The sequence below is a fragment of the Cetorhinus maximus genome, chromosome 1 (assembly GCF_964194155.1).
Source record: "Cetorhinus maximus chromosome 1, sCetMax3.hap1.1, whole genome shotgun sequence".
NCBI lineage: Eukaryota > Metazoa > Chordata > Chondrichthyes > Lamniformes > Cetorhinidae > Cetorhinus > Cetorhinus maximus.
In genome coordinates this window covers 158387280-158401868 of record NC_135879.1, presented here as the reverse complement: position 1 = coordinate 158401868, position 14589 = coordinate 158387280, and the positions used below count along the sequence as shown (strand labels likewise).

Below are 14589 nucleotides of genomic sequence, written 5' to 3'. Positions count from 1 at the left end.
TAGATGCCAGTGTTGTTGCTGTACTTGAACAGCATGGTTAGGGGCACGGCAAGTTCTGGAGCACAAGTCTGCAGTACCATTGCCGGAATATTGTCAGGGCCCATAGCCTTTTCTGCATCCAGTGCTTTCAGCTGTTTCTTGATATGACATGAAGTGAATCGAATTGGCTGAAGACTGGCATCTGTGACGCTGGGGACCTCTGGAGGCGGCCGAGGTGAATCATCCATTCGGCACTTCTGGCTGAAGATTGTAGCAAATGCTTCGGCCTTATCTTTTGCACTGCTGTGCTGGGCTCCTCCATCATTGAGGATGGGGATATTTGTGGAGCCTCCTCTTCCAGTGAGTTGTTTAAATTGTCCACCACCATTCATGACTGGATGTGGCAGGACTACAGAGCTTAGATCTCATCCGTTGGTTGTGGGATCGCTTAGCTCTGTCTGTCACTTGCTGCTTATGCTGTTTGGCACGCAAGTAGTCCTGTGTTATAGCTTCACCAGGTTGACATCTCATTTTTAGGTCTGCCTAGTGCTGCCTTTGGCATGCCCTCCTGCACTCTTCATTGAACTAGGGTTGACTGTGCAGTGGTCATTCCTACCGATACTGTCATGGACAGACGCATCTGCGGCAGGCAGGTTGGTGAGGAAGAGGTCAAGTATATTTTTCTGTCTTGGTTCCCTCACCACTTGCCACAGACCCAGTCTAGCAGCTATGTCATTTAGGACTCGGTGTTACCGAGCCACCCTTGGTGATGGATATTGAAGTCCCCCACCCAGAGTACATTCTGCACCCTTGCCACCCTCAGTGCTTCCTCCAAGTGGTGTTCAACATGGAGGAGCACTGATTCATCAGCTGAGGGAGGGCGGTATGTGGTAATCAGCAGGAGGTCTCCTTGCCCATATTTGACCTGTTGCCATGCGACTTCATGGGGTCCAGAGTTGATGTTGAGGACTCCCAGGGCAACACCCTCCTGACTGTATACCACTGTGCTGCCACCTCTGCTGGGCCTGACCTGCCGGTGGGACAGGACATACCCAGGGATGGTGATGGTGGTGCCTGGGACATTATCTATGAGATATGATTCCATAAGGATGACTATGTCAGGCTGTTGCTTGACTAGTCTGTGACACAGCTCTCCCAATTTTGACACTAGCCCTGAGACGTTAGTAAGGAGGACTTTGTCGGGTTGATAGGGCTGTGTTTGCCATTGTTGTTTCTGGTGCCTAAGTCAATGCTTTTTGTGACTTTGTAGCAGTTTGGTACAACTGAGTGGCTTGCTAGGCCATATTGGAGTCAACCACATTGCTGTGTGTCTGGAGCCACGTGTCGGCCAGACCAGGTAAGGACAACAGATTTCCTTCCCTAAAGGACATTAGTGAACCAGATGGGTTTTTACAGCAATAGACAATTGTTTCATGGTCATCATCAGACTTTTATTTCCAGATTTTTATTGAATTCAAGTTCCACCATCTGCCATGGTGGGATTCAAACCCTGAGCATTACCTTGGGTTTCTGGATTACTGGTCCAGCGGCAATACCACTACACCATCACCTCCCCCAGATACCTCCAGCATTAAGACCTCCAATGCTGGAACAGAGGAGTGCAATGTTTTCCCTACTGTCTTCCTGCAGGTCAAACACTGTTCCTCTGTCACTTCTGCTGCACCCAGAATGCACCTACCCTTTAAGAGGCACAGGATGACTTGAGTAGTGCAGACTAATTCTAAGTGGTGCTAGCCTCACATGAAGTTGAGGTGTGCAGCTACTAGGCAGCGTGTTTTGTGCTGCATGCTATTAACATTTAAAGTGCAACAAATGGGAATGAGTTAATCAAGCATCGCAATTACTGCACCTATTTTTGGGCCTTATCCAAGTTTTCCCCTCCGTGTCCAGCTCTTCTCTATACCACCCATCACTATTTGTAATACGTTTCACAATCCTTTCGATCTGTGATACATTTACTGGAAATGAGCAGAAGAATTTCATGTTGAGTTTCAGAGGAAGAGGTATTTGTTGATGTACTTATCCTCCGTAACTGATTGTTTTAGAGGATTTATGTGTAGGATTTTTGAATGGCTGATTTGCATTCAAAACATGTCATCAAAATAAACAGGTGAAAAAGTTATAGTTTAAATTACATCATGCAAAAAACATTAAGGCCAGAATTTTCGTGTTGGCGTGCGAGGGCGGGCCCCGCATACTGACGCGTAAAATGACGCACGGTGACGTCGGGCGAGCATCCCAACGTCACCGTGCACCATCGCGATATTTAGGTGGGACGGGTGCACGATGTTCTCGAATGCATGCCCACCATAAATTAATCAGGAACTTAAGGCCCTTGAGGCAGGTATTGTCTGCAACTTTTTGGGGCCCATGCGATCTTCAGGCTGTCGCATGGGCGCAACGGGCAGGCGGGTAGGAGACATTTGTATAAACCTCATGTACGGGTGGGTAATAGGGGTGAGTGGGATCTGTTAGATATTTAATTGTGAAAGTTACTGCTACTTGCCTGTGTGAGCAGGGATACTTCTAAACTCATACCAGCTGTTTGGACAGGAGTAACAGCCTTCAGGTCAGAACCCTACAGTAAAGATCATTTTTGGGGCCTGTAGCTTTCAGGAAGCCTTTCCTTAGCCTGGGAATGGGAGTTGTGCTCTCCACTCGAGGCATCTCCTCTGAGGAGGAAGGGAGGGCCTGAAGGCGGGGGGAGGCCACACTCAGCCTCTAGGGGAGCCACCTTTGGGAGGAGAGGCCCAGGCACAAGGGGTGCAGGGCCAACAGGAAGTCCAATGCGGAAGGGGCCACATAAGACACCACTATCCTGCTGCCAGGGTTTACAGGCGGCGAAGCAGCTACCTCAATATGTCTGGGGTGCAGTGCCAAAGGAGGCTCCATCTCTCAAGGGAAACAGTGACCTCTATCTGTCAGATGATAGGCCCTGAGATCTGCGCCAACTGTGTGGGTGGGCACCCCTTGCCAGTGGCGCTAAAGGTCACAGCTGCTCTCAACTTCTATGCCCCCGGCTCTTTCCAGTGCTCGGTGGGTGATCTTCGCGGAGTCCCCCAATCAGCTGTCCACACTTGTGTCAAGCAGGTGACAGACTCTCTATTCAGGCGTGCATTGACTTTCATCCACTATGGTTGGGACCAGGCCAGCCAGACAGAGTGAGCCAAATGCTTTGCGGCCATCGCTGGCTCACCCCATGTCCAGGGTGCAATAGACTGCACACATGTAGCCATCAAGGCGCCAGCAGGTGAGGCCGGTGCCTTCGTCAACAGGAAGGGCTTCCACTCCATGAACGTGCGGATAGTGTGTGATCACAGGATGCTGATTCTACAAGTCTGTGCAAGGTACCCAGGCAGCTCCCACGACTTACATCCTCAGACACTCCCAAGTGCCGAGGCTCTTCAGTGCTCCAGCCCGGCTGGATGGATGGCTGCTGGGTGACAAGGGCTATCCCCTCAAAAGGTGGCTCATGACACCTCTCCGCCATCCAAGAACAGAGGCTAAGCAACGGTACAATTGGAGCCACACCTCCACAAGGGCTGTGGTGGAGAAGCCATCAGTCTTCTCAAGAGAGAACCATCGGCCTTCTCAAGATGCTCTTCTTATGCCTGGACCGTTCAGGGGCACACTCCAGTACCCTCCGGATCGTGTGTCAGTGATAGTGGTTGCATGCTGCGCTCTCCACAATCTGGCGCTGGAAAGGGGTGACGCTGTGGATGAGGAAGATGTAGACCCAGTTGCTCTGGATGCACACGATGAGTCCAGCAGTGAGTCTGAGGATGAGCACGCACAGGAGAACGCTGAGGGGGTAGACGCTGACCCGGGCATACTCCAGGGAGGCAGGGACACCCGGGAGGCTTTAACCCAAAGAACCTTCAGCTAGCACACCACAGATGGACCTTCAACACACGCCAAGGCTGCAGGCTCCATACTCGATACCTGATTGCTAAATCTGCCTGGTTAGGAACATTAACTAAGGCCCTTGTCAATAAAGCTCAATGTCAAACAACTCACTCATAACATCATGAGTTCCCGTCCATCTGCAGAAGTAAAGAATCACCCTGTGGCATGGCAACATGTCAAAATTTAATGGTATTTCAAAATGGATTTCAGAAACCAAAAGAAAAAGGTGTTGCACATCACACCAAGTCTCAATGAACTAATATTGGGGCAACACAAAAGCACCAGTGAGAAACCCGTGGTGTGCCTAATGTGCCTTAAATTTACGCTTACAGGTGCTATGTCTAGGTGCTGTCCCCTCGCTGGCACTGGCATATGAGGCAGCCTGCTCACTGTGCTGTCCTGTTGGCCTCGGTGACCTTGGCGGTCGTCCTCTGGCCCGTGGAACCTTTGCTGGCCCTGCCCGGGAGGGAGCGACCTGTTCCACAGCTGGCTTCTCCCTAGTCACCGCAGCCTTATCGGATCCCACGGTCACTGGCAGAGGGGTGGAGGAGCTGCTCTCCTCATCCGGAGCGCCCTGAGAGGAGCCCGCAGAGATGACAGGCAGCTCCTGCGCCGACTTGGGGTCGCTTCGGACCTCCCTGCTCACCGTAGATGGATGGGCACCGAGCTGGGAAACTTGGTGCCCACACCATATCCCACACTGGCACTGACCAGCTGAGGTCAATGCCGCTGTGAGGGCTTGCAGGTCCGAGTACAACCCCAGGAAGCCCTGATTGTTCTCCTGGAGGAGCCTCTCCACGAGAGTCGCCACTCTCTCCATGGAGGAAGCATGGCGCTCATTGCATCCAGCACGGAGACCATGCCACGCATAGCTTCATGTATCTCCGCCAGATCCTCCCGCACACCCTGCTGCACTTCCAGCATTTGCTGCCTCATGGATGACTCCAGAGGCACATCATCAGCCATCGACTGAGCACGTGCCTGGACCCCACCAGTCCTCCAACTGCCGGCGCCATGGGCACTCTCTGTCTCTGCCCGCACCTCAAGCAAGTGTGAAGCACCCTCACCGCTGTGCCCTGGGACACTAGCCAAAGATCTAATTCCCACCGAGGTGCTAGTATCTGCGCTGGTGCCTGCCTGGCAGAGATGGTGTGACGCTGTTGAGTCGATATGTTCTGGGCCCTCAGGGGTGAGAGGGAGTCCCTTCTGCTTCCTCCTCCCGGCCCTGCTCCAGTGATACTGAAAGGAAGAACAACGACATTTGATTAAAGTGGAAACAATGTAAATTTGCATTTCTGTACCCCGGACCATCATGCGCTCATTCTTCCATAATCAATGGTCAAACCATGTTTCAAACTTCAATCACTGAGCATTCAGCAGTGCCATGGCTGCTGGGACACAATGGTGACCTCAGTGCTTGGCAAACATACCTCCCCGTGGCACCCCAGCCTCTTCACCACCGGTGGACCTGGGCGCATGGCACCTCTCCGGATCCAAGGCCTGCTGTTCAAAAGGAGTCAAGATGGCCAACTGGGCCTGGCCTCTGCCAGTCCACGTCCGCTCGGTGGAATTGTGTGCAGTTTTCTCTTGAAAAGGAGAGAAGAGCATTGATGAGTCCAGCCTGTACCTGGATTCCCATCGCATCCCTGCCAACCCAGCCAGAGTGGGACATTGCAGGGCTCTAGTTCTTCATTACCCCGCAGCAGCCGCACACTCACCCAAAGAAACCAGGGCTGACCCCCCCACCCCACTCCGCCATTGCCTAAATGCTGCCTCCATCACATTTGGCACCACAAGGTGTAACCTTGCAAAGCAAAGAGGCACAAGCACGTGGAACGTAAAGACCAGCAGATGGATTGGTGCCCCGCTACCTGGAAGCTCCCCTCCCAGCATGTTAGCACCCTGACTTTGACATGCTTCCCAGTTCCAGCACTCTGCCTAGGTGCAGATCATTGAGTTTCACCCCCATTCTATACTCTGGGTGTCAGTGTCACACATGCTGTGGGTGCAGAACCCATCTCAGCACCACCCTCTCAGGGTGAACTAGGCATGGGCAATATCTGCTGGCTCTCCTAGCGAGGGATACATGCCGTGAGGGATTGAATGCTGTAACTGCACTTGGAGCAGGGCCGGGAGGAAGAGGCAGAGGGGCCACCTCTCACACCTGAGGGCCCAGAACATATCGACTCAACAGCTTCGCACCATCTCTGCCAGGCAGGCACCACCGCAGATACTAGCATTCGGTGGGAATTAGATCTTCAGCTAGTGTCCTGGGGCACAGCGGTGAGGGCACTTCACACTCGCTTGAGGTGCGGGCAAAGACAGAGAGTGCCCATGGCGCCGGCAGTCGGAGGACTGGTGGGGTCCAGGCACATGCTCTGTCGGTGACTGATGATGGGCCTCTGGAGTTGTTTGTGAGGCAGCAAATGTGGGGGGTGCTTTGTGAGGGACGTGGGGGGGCTTTGGGGGGAAAGGCTGACGGCTGCATTAAGTGACTTGAGGCAACATGGTACTCACCTCTCCCGAGTGCAGGAGGTCTTTGAACCCTTTGCGGTGCTGGAGCCATGTACGTCGCACCACATCATGGGAGCTCACACTCTCGGCCACCTCCTCCCACACACGTTTGGTCAGGTGGGGAGGCCTCCGCCTTCCGTCCCTCAGAAGCAGGACCTCCTGCTGCGCTACCACCTCCACCAGGAGGGCAGCTAGGCACTCATCTGAAAGTCGAGGGGCACACTGCCCCGTTGCCCTATCCTTCGGCCTGGTCTGCTCCGCTGGCCTATCCTCTGGACTTGCCTGCTCACCAGAAGCCCTCTGCTGAGCCCTTCTACCGGCAAAAGGCTTGCAAAGGCTGCCAGCGCTTCATTTAAACAGGCCGCCAGGTCGCCATTGGACCCAGTGGACAGTGCACTCCCACCGCCACCCGCCCACTCCCGATATCCTCAGGAGTTGAGCAATATGCTGGGTGGGCCTTAATTGGCCCTTCCGTGTAAAATGGCGGCACAGACTCGATCGCGGGCGACGATCAGGTCCACGCACGCCTGCGTCCACTCCCGCTCCACCCACCCCACATGGGGAAAATTCTCCCCTTAAAGTATACTGTTGCTTTTAAACACTGATGCTCATTTTTCTAATATAAATTTGCTGGTAGCTTTCTGCAATACTAATGGTGTTTTGTAACTCTGTTAACAGTTTCATGGATGATCAATTCCATGCAGTTCACAGCAGCTGTTGTTATGGTTTGCTGCCTGCCCGAGGCTGGTGGGAGGAGAAAGTCTCTCGGTGAAAATAAATAGCTCCATCCTATATTGATGTAGCTGTGAGTCATAGTGCGGCTGTCACTTACTGCAGAGTAATCTGCTCCGTACAGCTTAAGTCGAACAAACGCCAGGCAGCAAACAAACAACTCTTTCAATGACACAAGTAAACCACGGCTTCATCTCTGACAACACTGCCCATGTGCTCAGGAATTCAGCTGCAGCATGGTTTGGACAGCGGATGAGGAAATGCAATACTTTGATGATTCTGAAGAGCTGATGTTGGTATCATGGGTATTTGATGTTTGCAAATTAGGTGAATCCTTTGGGAAGCTTCATCTACAATTTGCAATTTTTCTGAAAATCTGAAGACTGTCAGGTGGAGAAATGATGCCTTGGATCGGGCACACCAGCAATATTTGCCTTCTTACTTGCCTTTTGTGCTATGTGATCTGAATTCAGAAGCACTTCTTTGATCTGAAGAGTCTGTGATTTAATGCTTGACTGATGCATGATGCCAGCTCTCTGTTTCCTCCCAGTTTTGCCTGTCTTTCCAGTAACCTCCAACAACTGTATAAGGGCAGCAATAAGGAAGGTCAGCTGAATAGAAACCTGGGCCTTATTGTAATAGGGTGAGTATAGGATACATCCACTAAGTGTTAAATTTAGTGATCCTTTGTTAGGCCTATTGAAGCATTGTGCATTTCCCAAAATAGGTCTGCATACAGTATCAATATCTATTCACAGAATATGAATGTATCTTTTTGAATACAGAATTAAACTTGTTGTAGTTATATAATTGGGGGGCATGTTTTTTAGACTATTTGTTTCTGATATTTTGAATGGACAAACGAATCATTTGTAAGTCCACAAATTATTAAGATTTACATGGCTGTGCTCCCAGACACTAAAAGATCGACATATTTCTCCTTTTCTTTTTTGCTTTTGGTACATGCTGTCATTTATTTCATATTAATCCTGGTCTGCCTTCCAGATCAAATAGAAATAAAACATACTTCGCAAGTATTGTTTATTTTTAGCCTTCCGGCACTTTTGGTAGTTAAAAAGAGCAAATAAGATAAGTCATACAATTGCTTTTTAAAATTTCATTAAGAACATGCAATCTTCAAGTAGAAACCTCCCATTTTAGGTATATGTGTTCATTCATTTCTTTTTATTGTATTGCCCTGTTTATTGATCCTTATGAGATTTACCTTTATTAACCTTTGTTTTTATTTAAAAGGAAACATGATTTCTTTTATTTACAGATAATAATTTGAAATTTAGTGGGAATAATGATTTTTTTCCATATTGGAATAATATTCACCATTTTCCTAACCATAATTTAGATGCTGTTGTATAGGAATCTCAGCGATCATATGGATGTGCAAAATTGACATTGAATTCAAAATATGTTCTGCAGGCTGTGTTTTTGGGTATTGCCATAAGCACCCCTCATAAATATCAAACGGTTAGAAATAATGATCATTAACTTTAGATGTGTTTCTTCTGTCTGTGGTTATTTATTTCAAAATATAAGGGTAGATAATTTACCGCCCGCTTGCAAAACTGGTGTTGTGGATCAGCTGACAATTATAGAAATGGTTTGATTTTTATTTCTATTGAACTCAGTCGAAATTAAAACGGGTCAGTTCCTAGGATGGCAGCTGATCAGCATCACTTGTTTTGCATCCAGGCAGCTAGTTGAAAATCTATCTGATGATTTTTTTTAAACCGTGGCTGGGATTTTGTGGTCATCAGAAAGGAACAGCGTTTGATGTTCAGCTGAAAGGAAGCTGCCCACACAAAGCTTTGGTGGCCCCTGGAGCGCAGATTTGAGGGAAAAAAAATTGGATGAGGCCTGATAATGGGCAGGGGATTGTGATGCACCATCAACCTGTGCTTGCTCGTTAATATGTAGGCAGCACAAAAACTTTGTGGTGCCTGCTAATTTTATTGAGAGTAACGGCTCAGCAGGGAACCCAAGTTTGTGCGAATGTTGCACCATTTAAAGCTAGCCTGCATGGCTGACTGCACCTCTTAAAGGGCAGGTGAATTTTCATTGCAGCATTTTCCTTGGAAGTGCCTGGAAAAGACCGCCTGGCCTCCAAGAAAAGTGAAAATGGTGCAGCAGGGCAGAGGGCATGCTCCAAGGTTCCCTGATGCAGCACTGGATGTCTTGGTGGGCAGGAGAAGAGATATTTCCCAAGGAAAACATCTATGATGTTTCATGTGGCAACATGACTCTCATTACATACATATGGGCCAGGTGATTGGATTGTGCACTGCAGCCGTGAATCAGGTAGTAAGTTGATAGCCCTGCTCACCCAGCAGCCACCCTCTGGTTTGCCAAGGTGGCTTAAATACTGAGGGAACACTGGACTGAATAAACGTACCATGATATGCTGAGCATGGTTGCAACTTCATGTTCGGAGAAGGAATGCTTTGTGATTGCAGTACATTTGTGTAATTAGATGCACTGCCTGCAAAGCCAGGTTTGTGCAGTCAATGACACCCTGCACAGTGGGAAAGCCCACTATCCTGGCAAGACCATGTGCATGCTCTCCTTGCTTCTCTCTGGTCAGAAAGAAAACAATGAATTCCCCTCTCCTGGCATAAACAACATCAGTCACCTCACTTATACAGCAGTGGACAATGAACGGGGAGATGTTATGTCACAGGTGTTGCCTGCTCCAGCCAGAAAGGTTCCCAACACAAAGATGTTCATGGTCACAAGGCAGCACCTTGCCCTGCCCCGAGGCTGTAAATCTGCCTGTAAGAGGTGGCAGATTTCAGGGAGTGCTTCCTTTGTAAAACTGAGCTGATGTGCACAGTGCTCTTGATTTGGGTTAGGTAAGAAAAATTCTCCTGGAAGATCTTGGATGGAGAAGGCCTTCTTCTTCTCTGTCTGAAAGAAGCTTGTCCTCTTCTGTGCTGCTTTTGCTCCAGCTCTCTGCTATGCTGCAGATCAAGGGGATGGTTAATCTAGCGGCCATAATGGGAGCAAGTGATCTGACCAGAAACCTTGAAGTCAAAACCAAGGTCTTCTCCACATGCACCACTCTCTGTTGACTTCACCAACTCTGTAAATGCCCAAATGCTTGTACAAACTCAGACAAAGTAAGTAAAAATTAATCACCAACTAACCTGAGAATAATTGATGATCCCTATAAATTGCTCTGATGAGGGTGGAGGGGGTGTGTTGGTCGGTGTTTCAAGCTGTTGACCGCATGTTCAGCAGTGTGTGTTTGAGAGAGGACATTAGGAACAGCTAAGTTGAAAATGGCAGCATTATATGCCAATTAACATAATGATTTGCCTACTTTGCATACTTTTGGCACATGCTTCTAATGTTCCTAAAATTGTTTTATTTTAGATCTGCAGCATTTTAATTTTCTTCCGAGGGAATGAGATTCCACACTTGTAAACTTATTTCTTTCAGTAGTAGTTATTATTTAGTCCATTAGTAATTATAACTTAGTATGTTGTTCAAAGTGCAGCCACTCCTGATTGAATAAGGCTTAAGTTTTTCTACCATCTTTACAATGAGAAGAGTAGGTCATTAGTTTAAATTCATGCCAAGCCAGTGATTTCTATGCTGGTTCCAACTACAAAAACTGCAACAACGGACACTGTGGAGGAGCAGGGTATGCCTGACAGCAACTTTGTATTTCTACATTTAACTGCACATGTGTGAATGCTAGAATTTGCTGCCTGCTTTACATAGTAATAACAGTGAGAACTGGCAGCTTCAGCATTATTGCTGCTGTAAATTCCAGTAAGTCTGATATTATTTGATGCCTATTGACTTTGACCAGTTAATATCAATCATTAACTAAGGCTTTTCCACATGAACTTACCATTCCACTGCTGCGTAGTAATTCACCTAACAGGATTAGGTTCAATGGCTGAAGCTCACAGCTGCAAAACAGGCATGAATACATTCAATCAGGGAGACCTCAAGTAGGGTCTGTAGCATCTCCCAGCAAGTCGGGACAATCAGAGAGGTGAACTATGTTTGTCTTTCCTGGCCCATGCTGGTGGCTGGTGTATGAAGCGTTTTTAGCAGTTTGAGAGATATTTGATTTACCTTCTGAGTTACCAGTGCACCAATCAGGCACCCAAAAGCCATTATTAAATTTAAAATACTTCTCATTTTCCTTAATCCCCTCCATGACCTTCCAACACCTGATTTCTGCAATCTCCCCCAGGAATATATCCAATCCTCTCCCCGCCCCTGCCCAATCTGTTTCTCTCACTTCAGGTGCTAGTAACCTTTTGGCATGAGTGATGGCTGGCTATTCCACTGTGGAAGATATCACAATAAGATTGATTCTGTCCTCATTCGGCATCCATGGACATGTTAAGAGATCAATGGATAGAAACCATGGCTGAATTTTCTATTCTTATTCTCAGAGTTTTTAGGCAGACAGCAATGTCTCAAGCGTGAGACCTGATAAGTCTGCACAAACTGGGAGTCAAACCTGGGATGATCTGGGATAAAAACTGAAAATACTAGACATACTCAGCAGGTCAGGCAGTATCTGTAGAGCTTAGAATCTTTTAGGTAAGGATGTAAGATGTCCAGAGGTATGAAAATAAACCTGACACTGGCATTCGATCTTAGTTGATGCACAATGTAATCATTCCCTACTATTATGTAGTGATATTAAATTAATTTTAGTGTCAGGAAATAGGTGGGTTAAAGATTAAACAAATATCATACCACTAAGTGCAAAGTTACAAATTGTATAGGCAAAGGCCATAGAGAAGTGTTATATTAGATACTGCAAGATGCAACCTGGTGTTGGAAGGCATGGAGTGAAGTGAGTTTCTGACCTGAAACAACTTTAGCTTCACATTGCAAATCAGTAACCATGGAAACTCACCACTAACACATGTAAAATATCTCTTAAAGTGATGTTAATTAATAAAGTAATTTAATCAAAAGCATGTTTGTGAGCACCATGAAATGCTTTCCTATGTTAAAGATGCTATTTAAATCCAAGCTGTTTTTGTATAGTTGCTATTTATAAGGAAGAGAGACTTGCATTTATATAGCACATTATAACATTTCAGAAACATGTCAAAGCAACCCCCTCATAGACTCATAGACGCCTACAGCATAGAAGGGGCCATTCGGCCCATCGTGTCCGAGCCGTTCAACAAAGATCTGGCTACACTAATCCTATTTTCCAGTGCTTGGTCCATAGCCCTGGAGGCTATGGCAGCGCAAGTGAATATCTAAATACTTCTTAAATGTTACAAGAGTTTCTGACTCAACCACCCTTTCAGGCAGTGAGTTGCAGATTCCCGCCACCCTCTGGGTGAAAAGATTTCTCCACAGCTCCCCTCTTAACCTCTACCTCTTACCTTAAATCTATGTCCCTTGTCTATTGACCCCTCTACTAATGGAAAAAGTGCCTTCCTATCCACCCTATCCATGCCCTCATAATCTTATACACCTCTATCAGGTCCCCTCTCAACCTTTGCTGCTCCAAGGAAAACAACCCCAGCCTATCCAGTCTTTCCTCATAGCTCAGACCCTCCAGCCCAGGCAACATCCTGGTAAATCTCCTCTGCACCCTCTCTAGTGCAATCACATCCTTCCTATAATGTAGTGACCAGAACTGCACACAGTACTCCAGTTGTGCCCTAACCAGCGTTTTATACAGTTCCAGCATAACCTCCCTGCTCTTGTATTCTATGCCTCGGCTAATAAATGCAAGTATCCCATATGCCTTCTCAACCATCTTATCTACCTGCCCTGCTACCTTCAGGGATCTGTGGATATGCTCACCAAGGTCCCTCTGATCTTCAGTACTTTCCAGGATCCTACCATTCATAATGTAATCCCTTGCCTTGTTAGCCCTCCCCAAGTGCATTACCTCACACTTTTCCAAGTTGAATTTCATTTGCCACTGCTCTGCCTACCTGACCAGTCCATTGATATCCTCCTGCAGTTTATGGCTATACTCCTTACTATTTACCACCCTACCAATTTTCGTGGCATCCACGAACTTCTTGATCATACCCTCTACATTTAAGTCCAAATCATTTATGTACACCACAAACAGCAAGGGCCCCAGCACCGAGCCCTGCAGAACCCCACTGGAAACAGACTTCCAGTCACAGAGACATCCGTCTACCATCACCCTCTGCTTCCTGCCTCTCTGCTAATTTTGGATCCAACGTGCCACTTTACCTTGGATCCCATGGGCTCTTACTTTCTTGATCAGTCTGCCATGAGGGACCTTATCAAAAGCTTTGCTAAAGTCCATGAAGACCACATCGAATGCATTACCCTCATCAACGCTCCTGGTTACCTCCTCAAAAAATTGATCAAATTTGTCAAACACGACCTTCCCTTAACAAATCCATGCTGACTATCCCTGATTAATCCATGTCTCCCAAGTGCAGATATATTCTGTCCCTCAGAATTCTTTCTAGTAACTTCCCCACACCGCTGAGGTTAGACTGACTGGCCTGTAATTTCCTGGTCTATCCCTTCATCCCTTTTTTAAATAATGGGACAATGTTAGCAGTTTTCCAGTCCTTTGGTACCTCACCTGTGGCTAGAGAGGATTTGAAAATTACTGCCAGGGCTGATATCTTTTCCCTTGCTTCCCTCAACAGCCTGGGATACATCTCATCCGGGCCTGTGGATTTATCCACTTTTAATGCCGCTAAACCCATTAGTACCTCCTCTCTCTCTTTATGTTAATTTCCTCTAATATTTCACAGTCCTCCACCCTGATGTCTATATCTGCATCATCTTTTTCCATTGCGAAGACTGACGCAAAGTATTCATTCTTCTCGCTATCCAACTTCGAATTCCATCTCAGCTTCTCTCCCCTCTGAGGACTGCATCCACATCTTCCGGGTCCACACACAGATTACCTCTATGGTCCCTAATTGGCCTTACTCTTTCCCTAGTTATTCTCTTACTCTTTATATATTTAAAAAACCCCTTTGGGTTTTCATTTATTCCACCCACCAATGCTTTCTCATGCACCCTCTCAGCTTTCCTAATTTTCCTAAGTTCCCCTCTGCACTTTTTATTCTCCTCTAAGGACTCTGCCGTATTAAGCACCCGGTATGTGCCACAAGCTTCTCTTTTTTTCTTAATCCTAACCTTTATGTCCCTTGACATCCAGGGTTCTCCGGACTTCGCCCCCTACTTTGTCTTTACGGGAACATATTCACCCTGTACTCTCACTATTTCCTCCTTGAATGCCTCCCACTGCTCTGACATAGTTTTATCTGCAAGTAGCTGCTCCCAGTCCAATTGAGCCGAATCGCAACTTATTTAAATTAGCCTTTCCCTAGTTTAGAACTTTTATCCCCGGCCCAACCTTATCCTTTTCCAGAACTATCCTAAACCTGAGTTATGGTCACTTTCTCCAAAATGCTCCCCTACTAATAC

At 47.4% G+C, this 14589-nt stretch overlaps 1 protein-coding gene across 3 annotated transcripts in view; it reads left to right on the top strand.

The window, feature by feature from the left end:
• fam149a (family with sequence similarity 149 member A) overlaps positions 1 to 14589 on the top strand; it is a 144633-nt gene that overhangs the window by 33702 nt on the left and 96342 nt on the right. The window contains exon 1 of one of the 3 annotated variants that reach the window (XM_078548720.1): positions 7273 to 7795. The exons of the other annotated variants lie outside the window; for them this stretch is intronic. Coding sequence (XP_078404846.1) covers positions 7671 to 7795 — 125 coding nt within the window. The 5' untranslated portion in view covers positions 7273 to 7670. Of the gene's footprint in view, positions 1 to 7272; positions 7796 to 14589 lie in introns of those variants that run through there. 3 annotated transcript variants of the gene reach the window in all.